The sequence below is a fragment of the Triturus cristatus genome, chromosome 6 (assembly GCF_964204655.1).
Source record: "Triturus cristatus chromosome 6, aTriCri1.1, whole genome shotgun sequence".
Taxonomy (NCBI): domain Eukaryota; kingdom Metazoa; phylum Chordata; class Amphibia; order Caudata; family Salamandridae; genus Triturus; species Triturus cristatus.
Genome location: NC_140589.1, coordinates 1,760,626,678 through 1,760,645,502, shown reverse-complemented (window position 1 = coordinate 1,760,645,502; position 18,825 = coordinate 1,760,626,678). Strand labels below are relative to the sequence as shown.

The 18,825-nt window shown below is 40.4% G+C and overlaps 1 protein-coding gene across 2 annotated transcripts in view; it reads left to right on the top strand.

Moving 5' to 3' along the window:
- LOC146821941 (xanthine dehydrogenase/oxidase-like) overlaps positions 1 to 17,301 on the top strand; it is a 452,547-nt gene extending 435,246 nt beyond the window's left edge. For both annotated transcript variants that reach the window (XM_085613026.1, XM_085613027.1), the window contains exons 34-36: positions 6,791 to 6,979; positions 9,820 to 9,987; positions 12,442 to 17,301. In XM_085613026.1, coding sequence (XP_085469152.1) covers positions 6,791 to 6,979; positions 9,820 to 9,987; positions 12,442 to 12,492 — 408 coding nt within the window. In that variant the 3' untranslated portion in view covers positions 12,493 to 17,301. The remainder of the gene's footprint in view (positions 1 to 6,790; positions 6,980 to 9,819; positions 9,988 to 12,441) is intronic.
- The last annotated feature ends 1,524 nt before the right edge of the window (positions 17,302 to 18,825 follow it).

Genomic DNA, 18,825 nt, shown 5'->3' with positions numbered 1-18,825 from the left:
CAGGACATTGAAGAATGTTTGGGACGCCGGAACAGCTGGCTTGCAGCTGAGTTTTGGACAATCTGTTATTAGTAACATTAAACTTGTAGTTTGTGGATACAAAAAAGTGTAGGTTTACTTTTGTGAATCTGACCCTAACCTTGTGTTCTGGATCCAATGGGGGCAAATAACTTTTCTGTCTCTCACCACCTCAACCTGACCCCATACACAAAAGAATATGAGGGCCAGTAAGATAAAAGGGAAACAGTCAAGAGAGAAAACTGAGGTATTGGGCACCACAAGTCTGACTTGTCAGCACTGATGGCTGCAAGCGAAGTGGGAATCTAAAGGCAATAAGAGATATCCTAACAATCTTCGATGAAGGTCCTGCATCTAAATGAAACAATGAATGGATGCACCTTAGCTGTATTTCTGTGAAGTCAACTTCCTGATGAGAATCTAAAAAAAACAAGACATGAATGCTTTAGATCTACGTTCATTAACATGTTTCCCTGTAAGAAAAATAGCTACCTCAAGCTTTGTGACTGTATACTCTCTGTAGTATATAGGTATGTTTCCTATTTTATTCTTGTGCCATTACAAACCTTAATTAACAAGCAGTAGTATTCTGTGGTCCCTGTCTTAGCAAATCTTGTAGCCCTTTATGGAACTCTGAATACTTTATGAATATCATATAACTTGTTCTGAGAGTGTCTTCTGTTCTGTCACAGGACCAACCCAAAGTGTAATTAATGCAACCTTTAAAGTCATTAGAAATGTTCAAATGTACATGTTGAAAATAGTTTTTTATTCACAACACAGCTTGACTTTCAAAATACTTCTTTGTGGTCTCAAATGTCCTCCAAGAAACTACTAAGCAAGTTATGACTGTTTGTAAAAGAAATTCCTAAATGTGCATAACGAAGTCCTGGCTGTAGCAACACTTGAGGAACTGCCTAGCAAGGACGCCATGAAACACAAGGGAAGTAATAGTTCAAGATGACTGTTACCACCTCCAAACAAAGAGAGATTGCAGGGACTGCTGGCAAATGCAGTTCATCATCAGGGTGCTACCAAGTAGTGCATTCTCCATAAATGTAAAGCCTCGCATCGAACAGTGCTGAAACTCAGTGAGGACTGCAAGCCTATGCTTCTCTGAGATGGGCTCAGTGTGAGCGGATTAAGAGTATCGCTGCCAAAGGACCATGAGTTTTAAGTGATGACTATACCTCCTGACATACCTCCTTACAATGCTCCCCCGTATTTTACTATCTAGATGGCGGAGATTCTGGTTTACCATTATGTCTTGCATGAAATTCCTCTAAAAAAGAAATATTAGATATTGGTTACTGTGAGCATTTCTCAGGACCAAACCCTTCCAATGCACCATCTATTGCAACACATTTCTGATAATCCTTGCGTAATCGATTTTATGCACATCATATTCTCTTTCAGCATTTACCTTAATGGACATCAGAGTAGAGCATGATATATTTTTGCGGAACAAGGTTACAGCAAAGATTCATGAAACACTTGATGAACTTTCATGGAGTGATAGCAATTTCAATCATACTGTAATTGGATTCATAATCTCAAAAATGGGCTCACAAACTTAAGTTGCAATGTTGAAGATTTTTCAGATGCACATTTTTTGTTGTTAACCAGACCTCCAAAGCCTAAAATGGCTTCAGTTTGAAGCAAGGATCCAGTTGAAGATAGCCTGCATGAGAAACAAGGCCCTTCACCATAACACTCCCGTCTACCTGGCCAATAAACTCGAACTGTTTGGTGGTAGTCATTCCTTAAGAAGCGTTAACTCCCTACTGTTGAAACCACAGAAGCTCAACAAAAAGAAAACCTATGAATCGCTCCATCTTTAGTCTAGCCCCAAGAATATGGAACACACTGCCTCCCGAATTCAGGTCAAACCCTTTGACTACCTCCTTCAAAAAACAAGTAAAAATGCTTCTGTTAAATAAATTCCTTCAATAGTACCGCTGAAGCCACTCAGCTTGATTATTTTCTTATTCGCACCTTGAGATCTTGAATCTGCCAGGCCGACTGACATATTGTATCTGTATTGCTGCTTGCTTATTTCTTATTGCATTTCGCCCTGTATGTATACATTGTCTGCTATTTGTACAGCGCTCTGATACCTTGACGTGTCATGTTTGCGCTACATAAAACTCCTCAAAGCAAATAAATAAATAAATAAACCATACTTACTCACTTATAACATATTGGGGGTGGAGGTCTCTTGTGTTCAGCATATCATTTATAAGTAACCTTGGCATTTTCTAAGGCTTTCTGTGCTGGACTCTGAATATCTACTAACTTAATGAAGTATTCTTGCACAGAAACAAGTGAAATAGATGGAGAAGGAACCAAAGGCAATATTCTGGCACAGTAAACATACATAGAAAAGAAAGGTGACATACCCATGGATAAGTTTTCAGTATTATTGTATATTAATCCATCTAACCACAACGTAATTTCTTCTCTTTTAACAACACTTAATGTCTCAAATACTGTCCAACATATTAATTCAATCTTTTAGTCAGTCCTCCTGAGGGTGGTACCTGTTGGACATCCAGACTTCCATATCTAGCTCTTTACACAAGGCAGGCCAGAATTTTTAGATAAACTTGAGACCATTTATCAGTAATCATGAGCTGCAGGATACCATGGAATCAAATAATATGTTGGGCAAAAACTTGTGACAACTCTTTAGAAGTGGGCCACCCAGGGAGGGAGATAAAATGAACCATGGTAGTCAAATTGTTTACAACCACTACAATAACAGTTCCATCTTGACCTTTGGATAACTCCAATTACACTGTATGCCAAGGCCCAGGTGGAACAGGCAAAGGTCTCAATAAGCCTGTTTGTCTTAATACGAGCACAAGTAGATCATATTTACACAGAACTCTTAATATAAGCAATTAGACTTCAGCGCAAATCTCCCCTTACTACTAAGTGTGCCACAATGTCCAGCAACTTTGATTCACAAAACCAATTCATAGCTTGTTGTCTGAACTGAACTGATGAGAAAAACACTGCTTTCCTTGATATACCAATTCAGCTATTTCATGTCTATATTCTTGTTCCTTTCACCTAGTTTCCTTACCTATAGATTAACCTTTTGTAAGGACTTTTGTCAGAATAGAGTCCACAATCAAATGACAAAATTAGAGGTGATTGTTTTGTCAAATAACTCTTACTTTAGAGCATCAGCCTTGCAATTACTGAGCCCTGGTCAGTAATTTATCAGGAAATCAAAGTCAGCAAAGAACAAGGTCTATTTGACGTGCTCAGGAGTTAGTGCTGTTGCTATTTTAAGAACTGTAAGTTTATGTTATCAATATTGCATTTCTTTAGTGTGTTTGGCCCACTACAACTAATTTATCCATTCTTCAAAAGATATTTTAATGGCCAAGAGTTCTCTATTGGTGACTGTGTAATTTAACTCTTCTGATTAAAATGTCATAACAAAAATAAGCTACTGAGTGAACCAGTCTTGTGTTTGGATTTCTTTAAAGTACAAAAAACTCTCAAGCTTATAGGAAGTACCCATCTCCATGATAAAAGGATACTCTACATTACGTAGTTGCAAAATAGGAAGACCAGAAAGGTGCTCATTTAGGAACCGGAATTCCTTGGCAAACACAAACTGCTGCTTTTTATAGTAACTTGCTAATGGGTCTTGAAAGGTCACAAAAATGATGAAGGAACCTTCTAAAAAACAATTGGTAAAGCCCAAACAATTTTGAATAGCATTAACAGAAATTGGTGTGAGCCACTCAACAGTTGGTACCATTCTGTTCATCTGCCTGAACGATGCCCTCTGTTGTAGTTCTGTTTCTCAAAAACACTACAGTGGTAGCTTAAACCATTCATCCATCGTAGCAAAAAGACTATTATCTCTCAATCATAAAACTGCCTTAATATATGATAAATGACTTTCCAATGAGTCTAAATCAACCAGATAGACAATACAGAAGACATCCAAAAGCCCTCCTTATGCTTCATAAATAAAATACAGAAATATTGCAGGAGTGTTGCAGAATCCAAAGCCACGTACTGGTATTCGGACAACCCAAACTTACTCAGGAAAGGCATTTTCCATTTATCTGACTGGATGGTAATCTTTTTTGAGATCCAACTTTGTGAATATGTTCGAATTTCGGGTCTGATCTAACAGCGTAGATGTTACTGGCAAAGAGTAATGATTTTTCACTGTTATTCTATTCAGGGATCCATACATATGCATGTTCTCAATTCACCCCCATTCCCAGGAACAAAAGATATCAAAGAAGAAGCACGGGACTGTGATGGCCCAATAAATTCATTAGCCATATCTATGTACTATTTAAGATATTCTGTTTCTGATTAAGTTAGCACATACACTCTTTGTTGAGATGGACTAATTGTGTGTCGTTCCCCTACGCCCACTGAGTCTCAAGCACTAAGCCATACTTCCTGGCCTGCCTCATGACATGTTTCATCTCCAGAATATAACTTTTCTTGAGAGATTCAACATGGTAAAAGTCACCATAATATGTGGAATTGAACTTCCACATTGATCACTCATTGGCCCACTTAAGGGAAATGTTTTTAGCTTCTTCTCGTTTAACACTCTATTTACATGTCATTCACCCAGAGGCGGGTTTTCCACACGTCTGGTGGGATTCAATTAGTAAGAAAATAATTGAAAGGAGTCAGTGTTCTCAAATGAATTGCTACCAAAATTTATGTAATGCTCTTGGGTCTCTATCAATGCCTAATTTCCCCTTTTCTTGTCTGGAAACCAATCCTATTTGCATACAGTTTAATTTCACTCAAAATGTTGAACATCTAGGCTACTTTTTCAATCTTCAACAGAGTGTTTTTTTTTATAGATGAGAACAATCTTATGATGTTTGGGATTATCATACAGTTGTCATTTAACTACAGTGTATAAAACCTAGAGGCTGCAATATGTTACAAACATGGCTGTTCACCTTCTTTTCACACCAGATAAAAAAATATCTATTGTCTACCCTAAATAGTATCTTTCATCAGCTTCCAATTGAACATTTAGAAAAGCTTTCCATTCCAGTCGCAGGTATAAATGATATCCGGTTACCCTGCATCCTGGTCCTTTTGCAACCTTGGACACTGTTGCCACAAAGTAGTATTTAGAACTCCACCCACTTGAATGGGCATCTCAGATAATACCCTAAATGCTTTATCTCACTTCTGTTTGATAGACAATGGTATGCCCAAACAAAGTCCTCCAAAATGCCCATGCTCTCAATCACACCTGGACTACCCAACGTCTCGATTCTCACCTTCTTGCTTTTCATTGAACCCCAAGGTCTCGCCACGTACTTCAATGCCATACAGATGACACACAGTCATTTTAAAAGAGGATTGCAGCCAAAATCCAGTGCTTGAAAAATTACCTATAAGAAATTCATTCATGAATGAAACCTATCTACCTATACCAAAACCAAACAAAAGCAAATTAATCTTCACTAAGGCAACTAATTGCATTCCAAGATCAAGGTATGGGCAAACACTTCCTGTATGAATGAACAAACTTATGTACTCACCAATATCACTGGAGAAAATCCACTGTTCACAAATCTCTCACACACTATGTCCCTTCCATCCAAAGCGTCCTCACATGTATCTCCTAACCGGATCACTGCAGAAAGAAAATGTCACCAGGTCACTCCCCCCCCTCCCCTTTCTCCATGTACCTACTACAACACAGAAACCAACACCATCTCCCCTTCCCAGCTCAAGTAATGTGTCTTGTTAACAAAGATGGAAATCCCTAGCCTTTGCTATCCTATGACATACAGTAACAACCAACTGATTCTTGGAGTATTCAAAACAAAAAAGCCACAGCAACATTCTCAATGTTCACCTCTTTCTTCTAGAACAAAGAGAATATTACCCTTGCTTATAGCCTACAAGAAAAACAAAAACAATATCTCCCTCTCCATGCTTGTAGTCTGCAAGAAAGAACACAACATCATCCTCTTCTTGTTCTGTAGTGCAGTCTCTAACTCCTTACCACTCTAACCACCCTAACAACAATGGAACCTCAGCCTGTGTGCATTCTGAATATATTGTACAAACCTCAGCTGCTGTAAAACGTGTAAATTGTAACATCTTATCACCCTGACCTCAAAGTCTAACCTCTAAACGCCATTGCAAATGTTGTACATTTTACACTAACCATAACCAATTTTAAATGTGATAAATCGTAAAAGTATTTAATGCTGATGTAATGTTGCTTCTATTTCCTACTGCCAATGTTAACTCATCCAAGTTTTTGTAAACGTCCACCTGCTGCTTTTGTAACCTGCACACAGTGGTATGTATTTTGAAACCCTTTGTTAAGCATGTCTCTACTAACCAGGGCTAGGTTCACACTACAAAACTACCCAAATCAATAAAGTAGGGGCAGCATAAATTAGAAACCCCAAAGTCATACTGTATCATGAAGGGCTTGATGTTGATTAACATGAAATATAGAAGAATGACCATGACATCATTGCTCAAAAGCTTTCGACCACTGATATACAAACACTAACCCATTGCCCCATTTTTAGGGGGGGCATTATCAGCTGAACTTTAGACACAAAAGCTGGAACTAAAAACTTCTAATAGGATTGGAAAAAAATGCACTATTGTTGCATATGCGTAACAGTTATATTATTATGGATAATAGCAATGGCAGTCATGGATTTTCATTATTGAAGATCAATCAGGTTGACTATGTTTGTAGACATCAACAACATCTTTCTTTTATCTGCAGATTGAAGGTGCGTTTGTTCAAGGTCAAGGCCTGTTTACCTTGGAGGAAATGAGGTACTCCCCTGAAGGAAATTTGTACACCCGTGGGCCGGGGATGTACAAGATCCCTGGCTTTGGAGACATTGCAACAGAGTTTAACGTGTCACTGCTCCGTGACTGTCCAAACAGCAAAGCAATCTATTCCTCGAAGGTAATGTATGGGACCAAAAGACTTGGCCTAAAGTGCTTATATGTAAGTGTCATGCGCCTTCATGGAAACTTGGGGGCATATCAACAAGGGCTTTATCTCTGCTTTTTTGGCTTTAAAAGCCAAAAAAGCAGAGATAAAACCAGCACCCTATCAACAACAGGGTGCTAACACGCAAATTTGCATGTTAGCACCCTTTTACTCTACGCTTCCCCTTGCATCTCTAATGAGATGCAAAGGGGGCGTTCCAGAGTAAAGTAATAGGAGAAATGTCGCTAAGCGACATTTCTCCTATTATCAAGAATGTCGCTAACCCTGTTAGAGACAAAAAAAAGCAGCGCTAACCGCGGTTAACGCTGCTTTTTTACGTCTGCTAATTTTCAGACTTAGCCATGATATCCTATGGAAGGAGGATATCATGGCTAAGTTTGCCTGTCCCTATCAACAAGGTAACGTGAGATTATCGCTGGGTTTCCAGCGATAATCTCACGTTAGCCTGTTAGCGTGTAGATTTTTATCGCTATTGAGATAAGCGTTGCAAATAGCACGCTAACTCAGCGATAAAAATTCACGCTAGCCGGCGATAATTATCCTCACGCTAAGAGCGCTGAGCGATAATTATCGCCGGTTGTTATTGATATGCCCCTTGACGTCTTAGGTTACATATTTTAGGGATCTACTGTATCATTTTTGATGTAATGTAGGCATAGATTTAAAAACATATTCATGAATGTTGGGTAATGCAGGCAACATTTATGAGTTATAATTCAATTTTTTGTTGTTTTACAATTTTTTTATAACTATGTTTTATCCATTTTTCCAATGTCACCCCTTCATCTTTTATCCTTCCTTATTTCTCTTTTTCTCTGCTTTTTTAACTGCTTTGCCACCCATTCGTTCCTTCTTTAGGTCTGGGTTGACAGTCCAGTTGTGTGCAAAACTATTGCGTACAATATACTAGAGTTGGCTTTGGATCAGTCTTGAGAAACCATTGGCCGATTTGGGTCAGCCTCTTTCGACTACCGGCCTGAGGCATTGTCAGTCACATTTTAGTAAAGCCAAAAGAGGAATACTGCTCTTTCACTGTCATGGTGTTGGCTGTTTGATGTATCATTCTGCCTTGCTTGCCTTGCAATACATGAGGGACATGGTTACATGTAAAACGTACACTTAATTAATACACTTTTATCACATTAAGTTCTTCATCTCATGCATGCATTGGAAACTAATTGCTTTTTATCACATTGGAATGACCATATTGAGGTAAAACATCTGATGAGATAAACATACAGCAATTAGGTGGTATAGTATATAATCCTGCTGCAACAGCTTATTAAAGACGGGCCGTGACTCTAAGCAGACTTCAGACTAACTAGTACAACCAAAACACTGCAGCCAGGCTTTCTTTCTTCTAACAGCCAGACCCCACCGATGATACCCCTACAGCCACCAGCACCACACAACTACCACCAACCCATATGAACATCAATATTAAACAACTACCAATACCACCAACAACACTATCATCAACCAATATTATGGCCAACAATAACACTAATACCTCCAACACCACCAATAGTGTCCCCACTAGTACCATTACCGTCACTACCACCACCAATAACAACTCTACTAATACTGCTGCAACTAATATCACCAAAACCATTGCCACCACCATTATCCAGCATTGACAAACCAATAGATCTTACCTTAATGTGCTATTGTATGTAACTATCAACTCTGAATTCCTGTGCTTGAATGTGTTTTCACACTAAACCCAAACCTACTAAATTTGCCAAAGCCTGTTTTGTTTGAACTTCTTGCATTTTTACACTGGGGCTTCCTTGCCCCGCCACTGAGGTCAGCGGGTAATTTTAATTTATTGTGTTTCTCCACCGGTTGCACCTGTTTTGAAGATAAAAAAAAAAAACGCTGATTTCTTTTAAATTAGTATATGTGGTTTCTGTGTTTGTCTATCCATTAAATTGCTCACTGTATACTGAACTACAGAAACATATATGAGTACTCTCTTGAAAGAGATGCAAGATAGATCAAACATGTTGAAAACCAAACATTTATTCACCATTCCTAAACATTCTTTCTTACACTTGTTCACTCCCAAGAAAATATTTCTGAGGCTACAGGCAATTGTTTTTAAACAGTGTTCTGCTTCGTCTCTGAATAGTGATGCTAGGATCATTCACAGTTGTGTGAATTTTGCAAGGACAAGGATTGGAATGCAAATGGAGTGAATTGTCAAAAGAAAGGAATATTTGTCAAAGTGGCAATATTATTGGTTTACTTTATATTTTTCACCATCAAATGGATCTACCAAGAGCAATAATAATATCTTGTAAATTCTAAAGAAATGAAAATGTTCCTTTTTTTAATGCAATGCCATCTCCTTATCTCTTCCTATTGGCAAAGCGATTGGGTAAAGGGTTATTGGAAGTGAGATGATGAGATAATATGTGGTGGATAGTGTAGGGATGGATGAGGTGGGTGAGCAATTTAGGGTCATATTAGGAAACAAGCAAAGCACATGAGGCTATACGTAAGGAAGAAGGTGCACTGAGGTAGAAAGCGGTATAAAGCAGGATTAAAAAAATTCTGAAACATACACATGGCAATATTTTTATTTGAAAAGAAAGCCACAATTATATTTTAATTAAAAAAATTAAGTCAATGGTTGCCTGAAAGAATTAAAGAAGACATGTATGATTACTCTAGATATAGTACTTAGATGTGCAGGGCCGCCCAGTATATCTATGAAGGGTGTCTTTTATCATGGTGTTGTTAATTTAGGCTTAGCTGCAATGACCTCTCTTTCTTCTTCATGTTCTCAGGCTGTAGGCGAGCCACCTCTTTTCTTGGCATCATCAATCTTTTATGCCATTAAAGATGCCATCAACTCTGCGAGGAGTGAAGTCGGACTTACAGGACCCTTTAGACTGGACAGCCCTGCAACTCCAGAACGGATAAGAGGCGCTTGTGTAGACAATTTTACCAAAATGGTATTGTATAATTGGTTCATTCTTCTTGACTGTTATCTAGTTAATGCCCACTGAAGAGGGTCTGCATGTGATATAGCTAGAATTTCTGAAGTATACAAGAGCAGCATTGGATGTAATCTCACGGCCAAACATCTGAATGGATCTCAGTGTATTGTAGACTGCTGATACATTGTTGAGTCATTATTCCCTCTCCCCGGTCCCAAAATTGCCTTGACATGGGAGCGCACAATCACGGTGGCCCCTCTACACCACCAGTCCAGGTGTCTTACTTATTGGAGAGTGTTTATCATGTATTTGAAGATATATCTTACTCACATGATGCATCCACAATGAAAAGCTCTAAAGGAAGCTAAATGTACCAAAGTTCCGACCATAAAATATGTGTCCCAACAAGATCAAAGTTTGCACCACCACTGATCATAGCATAGTGTGAGCATCAGCCAAAAATCCAGTTATCCCTGCTAAAGGATAGGCAAAAGAGAACAGTGTTTACTGTGAGAATTACCCATACTTAGAACTGATATCTTGGGGTGGCAGTGTGGATTTTATTGTAAGTGGATAAAAAACCGAGCTTGCATAACCTTCAGAAACAAATGGGCAATTCCCAGTCAAGAAACAGTATCTCACATGTTCACATCCAAGAACCCACAATTCCAGTAAGTAGCAGCACTGAATATTGATAAACTACCTAAATATTGAGTTTCAAATACTGTTCTACCAACATATTGTTGCCAGAATATTGACCACTACAATATTGTGGAGGTAAGTACTAGTTTACTGGTCTTACCTCCACATTTATGTACCTTGACCACATGTGAATCTTCAAGGTATTTAGATGTGGCATTAGGAATAATAAGTCTATGCTTATCCTACATGCATATTTACCCCCACAATATTTTGATAGTTGATATTTAGGCTACAATATGTTTGTGCTCCATATTTTGACATATGACCATGAAAATCATTTTCAGATCATGGGCTTCTCAATCCAAGACCACAAAGTGTCCACCAATTTTCTGGTTCTACAAATCTAAGAGCAGGCACTCGCCCCAAGGACCCCTTGTGGATTGACCTACCCTTACTTTCTGTATGTGGCAGAGTTCAACTTTTCAGTTCCACATCCCTTTTTCTGAGGGCACTACGGCAGTTTGTGGGCTCCCGATTATGGAGGAGACTTGCTGTATATTGCCCAGTATCATAGCTCCATTGCAGACTGTTTAAAGAATAGGAGTGGTACATGAGCATTTAGCGGGAGAGAAAGAGGACTTTGAGGGCCAGTACCCAAAGAAAGTCAGCTAGTAGTAAGACACTCTTCTGGCGATCTTGACCTTCTACTGCCTACTGCTATAGTATCAATTTTGGACCTCCTGATGATCTAGCTAGAATGTGAGAAAGTTTCTTTGGTTGGCTACCAACCAGGCATGTGGACCCTCATTGGAAGCCTCTCCTGACAGGTTATCAGACTCTCTGAGTAACAGCTCTATGTAGATCTGCATGTGCTGGAGAGTAAACACACAAGCATATGTCACACTATCAAAAAATGGAGATAGTGTCCAGTATAAGAAACTGCTGCCCTAACAACTTAAACATTCTGAATATCAACCCCCACATATGAAGCACATCTACAGTGACAAGAGGGGAGGCTGTGCTTCTGGTTTACCCACACAAACCACCAGGTAGCTGTTGAATTTTCCATTTGCCTTTGTGGCGAAAATAGTTCCTCTGCCACTAAGAAGGTAGAAAATATGCTACATTTAAAATACTCTCCATGACTGAAGAGGAGTCTCCATAAAAGTGGCTTTCTCTGAAACTGGAAAAACCAATTTGCAGAGATACCAACTCAAATTATGTTATTACTTGGGTGGGATGGTGATAGTTCTACCATGAACAATGGATAACTGAAAATCTGCCCATCTATCTCCTCTCCCTCAAATACAAGGGTGTGTTTACCAGTGCATCCGGGTTATTATGCATACCTGTTAGTAAAATCCCCCCACCCTTTCCATGGCAGACTTAACAGATGTAACTCTGCCATGGATAGTGGTGGGCCAGCCACACTACATAGGACAATGGATTCCATCCACCCCCTGGTGCAGATACCCGTGATCTTTGGAGGAATCTTCAGCTTCACTACTTTATGTGGTAACACAAATCCTTAGTGATAGCACCATCCTTTACAACATATCTTAATGGTGCTTTATCCAACTTAAAACAATAAAGTCTAGAGCAGTTCTGCTCTAGGAGATTTACAGCTCTAGGCTATCCCTTTAATCAGACTGACATATCTGAAGTGTGCTTATCTTCAATGTCTAATCTTGGCCACTGTACCGTACCAAGTATTTCACCCTCACACAATAAGAATAGACTTTTATGAATGCGCTTCCATCACTGAAATCTTTCTTCACCAAATTTAAATTACGCCATCAGGTAACACTTGATGTTCTTCTCTTGCAGTGCCCGGATGCTCAACCAGGAACATTTAAACCATGGGCAGTGAGAGTATGAAGAAACAGCCTTTGCAGAAGCTTTCTACCACAAGCATCATCATTGGAACAATGGTGTGATCTTAAGTTTGCCTAAGACTAACTGGAAGATCGTTCAGTGGTAATTACAGACACTCTGAATGATGATGACTTTGGATTCAAGCCTGGATTCTACTGCCGTTTGTGGATTTTTCTACTTATTCTTCTAATAAAGCAGCACCCCTCTTGTACATTTGCCATTAGTGGCATTGGGAAATGTGGGAACAAAGTCTGCCATAGCAAAGGCAAATTACCTCCTGTTTGTCCCAGGGGGGTTGTGGTTCTGTTAAATAGTGGCTGTTGAGAAAACAAACGTGCTTTACAATTGAAAACATGTATGATAACACTTCTGATCTTAGTCCTGCTACTCAGACAAGGTTACTCAGGGACAGATGATGATGCAGGACCTTGTGATTTAACTAGAGCAGTGACGTACAGCGGCGACTCAAGAGTGCCGGATCAGGCCACATTTTCAGAGTAATAACTGACTGTAAATAAGTATAATGGATAATAATTGTATGGAGTATATGCATGTGACCTCACATGCTGACTGTTAAATTACAACATTGAAATGTTAGTTTTCACAACTGCAGTTGATGGGGTGGTGGTCAGCCCGTTATGAGGAGTTATCGGCCACAGTTGCAGGTGACAATATAGCCTTATAGCCTGCAAGAGCGGGCCTTACCATAAAGGCCTGCTAATAGGGTCTTAGCGCATTCCGCTTCATGAGGGTGGGATGTTCTAATTAACATCAAAGGCTTCCTGTCCTGGTAGACAAAGGGAGTTTAAACCCCCTGCTACTGCGAAGCCTTTGCTTCACAACACATGTTGTGAATGTGTAACACCTACAGCGGCTCTCAGGGCCGCAATGCTAAATGTTGAACATGCACAGCTGTGAAATGAGGCTGACATAAACCTCTATTCTTCCTGGGCTTGGCCCAGTTGCTTTTCAGCAGAGCCAGCGAGACCAAGGAGCTGAGAAACATTTCTCCTCCCTAATTTTGATGCTTCCGATGTCACTGCGAGCTATGGTGCCCTAGTCAATAGTCTCTCTCTCTCTCTCTCTCTCCCCCTCTCTCTCTCTCTCGCTCTTTTCTGACCAATCCACATATCCTGGAGAGGCAGTTGTGAGGAAACAACAGAGGCTGTGGATTAGGACATTGTAATGTTGAAAGCAATGACCCGAGACTACTGTTTATATCCAGTATATACACATCGCAGCGCCCATTCAACACGCACTACTACTATTTCGACTGGGTGAATTACCCTCAAAGGACCTTGCACCCACCTGGAAGCAGCCTTGGCCGGACAGCCAATGACGCTTATGCAGCTACAGCCAAGAAAGCTTACTCAACCGTATGTGTGTGTGTGTGTCCTGCCCTCCTACCCCTTGGGCGGAAACTGTACCACCCTGCATTAAGGGCTCTTCAGTTCAGGTCTTGCCACCCTCAGTAATGACACTTTTGAACGTACGCAGCAGTCAGTTATCATGTAAGACTCCAAGGTTTCTCCTTCATGCAGCAAGGCTACTGCCACAGCAAACACCGGATTACCTCAATCAAAACTGAAGAATGAATTCAAGCCGGAAGCAACCTCAGTTTAACCACCTGCAAGCTACAAAGAACAGTATGAAACCAACTACTTTAGAATAGCAGAAACTGTGCAAAAGCAGCTACATACAGCATGTTGCCCGCACTCTTTTCAGACATTGCCTGACACTGTGTCTGTGACGATCCCGGCCCCCATCCCCTTTCACAATAAGGCATTTGCACCCCATCAAATTCATTCTTCTTAATTGACTTTAAGGGTTAATAAGCACTGGTCACTTTATTTCACAGACACCCTAAGTGGCGACTCTCGGAATGTCGAGGCACGAAACGTTCCTCCGGCTACAACTGTATCCTTCTGTGTTATTACTTTTGCATTTATTGTTGCGCAGTTTGAATGTTATGATTATTCTAATGCAGTCATCTGTTTCACTCTGATCATTTATAATCCCCAATGCAGCCACGCCTCAATGGTATTAATATGGTCACTTGTTTTAACGTATCACTTGCTTATCTTAATGTTTTTAGCTTATACATTTGGTTTTACATTGCAATGATTTTAATTAATTGGCAATGCAGAATTAGCTACTGGTGCCATGCATGAAACTGTGAGGAACCCAAGATCACCGGTGCCATGGACAACCCCTGTTTGCAGCACTGGAGGCACCACAAATGAATACATCAGTGGAGCCAGCATGCCCTACTCTACACCTGTAGTTGTTGAACTGATCTCCGGCCTCCTCAAAATACTGAAAAAATACTTGTAATAACATCACAAACGTCAATCAAAAGCAAATACAGAGAGCCATAGAGATCTGACGCCATTCTTCTTTGAGGGAAAAAATGTATCTAACTGTTAATGTTAATGATATTTATACAGCGCAGCTGCTGCCCGAAGGTGTCCCGGCGCTAGTTATATCTAAATGGAAGAAGTTCATTGGGCAAAGAGCCAGGTCTTAAGGCTTTTCCTGAAAGCTAAGAGGTTAGTGATGCATCTGAATTGGAACGGCAAGTTGTTCCAGGCTTTAGCCGCACTATAAGTAAAACTTCTGCCTCCCCATGGAACTTTTTTAGGTCACGCTTGACCCAGCGCATGCGCTGGTCTGGCGAGACTTATTGAGAGGGCTCCAAAAAGTGCTACCAGGCCAGCCTAGAGCTACAGTGCATGTGCGCGGGAGCGTGCGCCGTGTGCGCTGCGCTTGACCGCGATTACTTTCACTTTCGCGGCCGCTTGGCATAGCCAATAGGTCTCGCTTTTGGGACCTTATAAGTATTTAGTTATGCAACTGTTGCATGACTAAACACTTATAAGGTCCCAAAGGCGAGACCTATTGGCTATGCAAATGCTTGTTTATGCGTGGCACTGAGACCAGCCTAGCCCCTAATGAACAAAGTGGCCTTTTCGGTGTGTACCAGTGGAAATACTGTTTTAGGTAGTCAGGTCCTGAACCATGCAGTGCCTTAAAGTCCAGACACAATGCTTTAAAGCGTACTTGGTTTCTTACCGGTAGCCAGTGCAATTTGTTTATTTCCTTGGTAATGGGCGCAAACCGCGGTGTGCCCGAGAGCAGTCGTTTCTGTTGCATTCTGCAGTGTTTGAAGTTTATTCAGGAGCCTTTGTTGAGCATTAAGGTACAGACTATTACAGTAGTCCAATCTCGACATTACGAGAGCCGCTACCACTGTTTGCCGGCTGCTCAGGGGCAGGAACGGCAATATTTGCCTGATTGTTTTGATCACATAAAAGGTTTTACATGCCACTGAATTGACCTGTTGACTAAAGGCAAGACCCTCATCCATTATCACACCCAGGTTTTTCACCTTATTAGTGAGTGAGGGGAGAGAGCCCAATGAGTCTGGCCACCAGTTTGGAGTCTAGAAGGTAATATTGTTTCCAAACAACATGACCTCTGCTTTACCAGTGTTGAGTTTTAGGCAGTTCTCTTCCATCCAACTCCCCACTGATAAGATACACACTGACAAAGAAAACCCAAACGAAACAGAGAGAGGACATATAGAGGGGCAGAGTCCACTCCGCAAGGGTAAAAAGCTGCAGCACAAGGATAAGGGACTGGGTGCACCAGGATTCTTCTTCAGCTGGCCAGTACTGATAGTTACTGCCACCAAAAGAGACAGTCTGATTGTCTATACTGCCCTGGTATAGGCCTTCTTCCCCAACATTCCAGTGTTTTTTCTATTTGTTTTTCCTTGTTTAATTTAGAAAAATCTGCATTGAATGGCATTAAGCCATTTTTGCATCAGGCTCAGCCCTCTTAAACCTTATAGGCTCTTTTGTGTAGCTCAAGCTGGTAACTCTAGGGGGAGAGGGCCTTAACGACTGTGACAGCCCTCTACAAAGTGACACATGGCTTTAATAGTGCACCGTTTCTATTGCAAGGGCTTAATGAGACATCAATGTCTATCTTGTGACCTTATCTATTGGGGGTTTATTATGCAAATATTTCAGATGTACAAAGCCACCTTGTACACTGCGCTCAGAGCCCAGTTTCTCACATGTTCTGTGTGCACAAATTGATTAATGGTCTAAATCCCAATGCCTATTAGTGATCTCTTGACCTGTATGTGGATCCCTTCCTTTGCCAGATGTATAACTCCCCAATGTCCCAGCGGGAGAGCACAGGTTCACAAACACACACACGCAAAACGCACACCTGCCCCCTCCTATGTGCAAGTCAAGAACTATAAATACAAAACGAAGAGTTGGCCAGACGGCTAGGGCACTCGACCTCGGACCTGGGGAACTGGGTTCGAGTCTCGGTAACGACGCTGAACTTCCTGTGATTCTGGGCAAATCACGTAATCTCCCCGTGCCTAACAAACAATGAATGTGTGTCCTCATGTAACGTAACTGGTGCTATGTAAAGCGCTCTGATACCTGATTGGATTCGGGTCAAGTTCGCGCTATATAAAACTCTGCAAAAACATAATATGTTTCTAATTACCTGTTGCCACTTGATACAGAGAGCTATATGGTCTCTAGTCATGACCACAATTATTCAGTGTTATTGCGTCCTTGTGTGCTTGTCTCTTTCTATTAAAATATATTTTCCAATGTTACTCCTAAGTCTATCCTTTCCTTCCCCATCTTCACTTTGTGATTTCTGTAACACTTTTAGGAGTAACTATGCACTGCAAAATTATTTCCTTTTCTCCTTTTACCAAATCTTAAAGAAATGTTAAATATTTAACAACGAATACTTATGTAAATAAATGAATACACAAAATGGCTACTTCAATTATTTTTGCTCTAGAATGGTAGTTTACATTCCTGTTGCTCATGTATGTTGCCTGCATATGTTTGCCTTTCCATGCTTTCTTAAACATCCATCACTGGTGGCATTTTATACCATGTGCATGCTTTGTCATGCACTCTGCCTAAAGTATTTGGGGTTTGAGGTGTTGGCATAAGAAAGGGATACTTTATCTCTAACAGTTTTTTCGCCCCACTGAATTCCACATAGGGAATGATTGAAATTGGTATACAGGGGTTACTAGACAAAACACTGTGCAGTTTGATTTGCTATGTTACAGTATGTGAACATGTTTTATGCAGCGAATGCTCACTCCATTGCATCTCTTGACACTTGCTATCCGTTGCTCAGCATAGAGAAGAAGACATTTTATTAAGCTAATGATGGAAAGATGTGGGATATGTATAAAGTATAAATCACAGAGGCGAACAAGCTTTCAATTGTCATCCGGGCTTCAGTCACAAGAACGGAGTAACGGATTGAGTGGGTTACATTTCCTTGGGCTCAAGAAAACAGGGGTTATGGAATTGTCAATTGACTGAAGGTAGGCCATTGATTTTTTGGGGAAAGGCCTAGAATGAGGAAAATCCCATAGGCAACCTAAGACATCTGACTTTCTAAAGAAATAATGTGTCAACATTAAACCTGATGAGCCATATTCACAAATATATTTTGGCGTTCTACTTTTTGAAGGACTCTTTTACGTACTCCTATATGCCTCTGATCAAAACTCAAAGAATTCAAAGTGTGAAAAATGGGAATATTCAGAGAATATTCATCTGTAATAGTACAAAGGGAAAGGATTGTACCCTCTGCACATTTACTAATAGGAAGTTGTACATTTGTGACCTGATTCTCAAAGGCATTACTGAGTATGCAGAAGAGCACTGCGGCATTTCTTTTATGCTTTGAATGTGATGCTACATTCTAGACATAAAGTGCTGGTCCTTAGCCCTGCCTTCAACCATCATATTCTCATTCCTAACTAAGTTTACTTTGGGACAGTGAATGCCACCATGCATGCCAAAAAATAGTCACAGAAGCAAGTTGATTTGGGTTTCATCAATGTAGATATAAAAGTGACAGCCCAAAGACTGCATCAATGGGCAATGTGCTCAACAGAGATATTACAGTGACTGAGACACAGATGTTCTATGGATCAGCACAAATCTGAGGGAGGAAGAACAACTTCCTGTGCGCTGTAAGAGAGAAAGACCTTGAACGTGGGTGAAAAATCTACACCAATGTCCAGTAAAGGATGAAGTGTAATGTTATGATCAGCAGAGCCAACACACAGCAACAGCCCTCATCCAAAGACATTTTCTCTGCATGTAGGATGGAGGCAAATAGGTTTGGTGTTTTTCTTGGGTTCAAAGTTAGTCTGAAAGGTACTTGAGTATTTAGTAGATTCAACATTGTCTCAAAGTTTCAGCATGATTATGGTTTCACTGATTTTAGTGAGCTGTAGAAGTAAAGAGAAGGGGCAAACGTTGAATG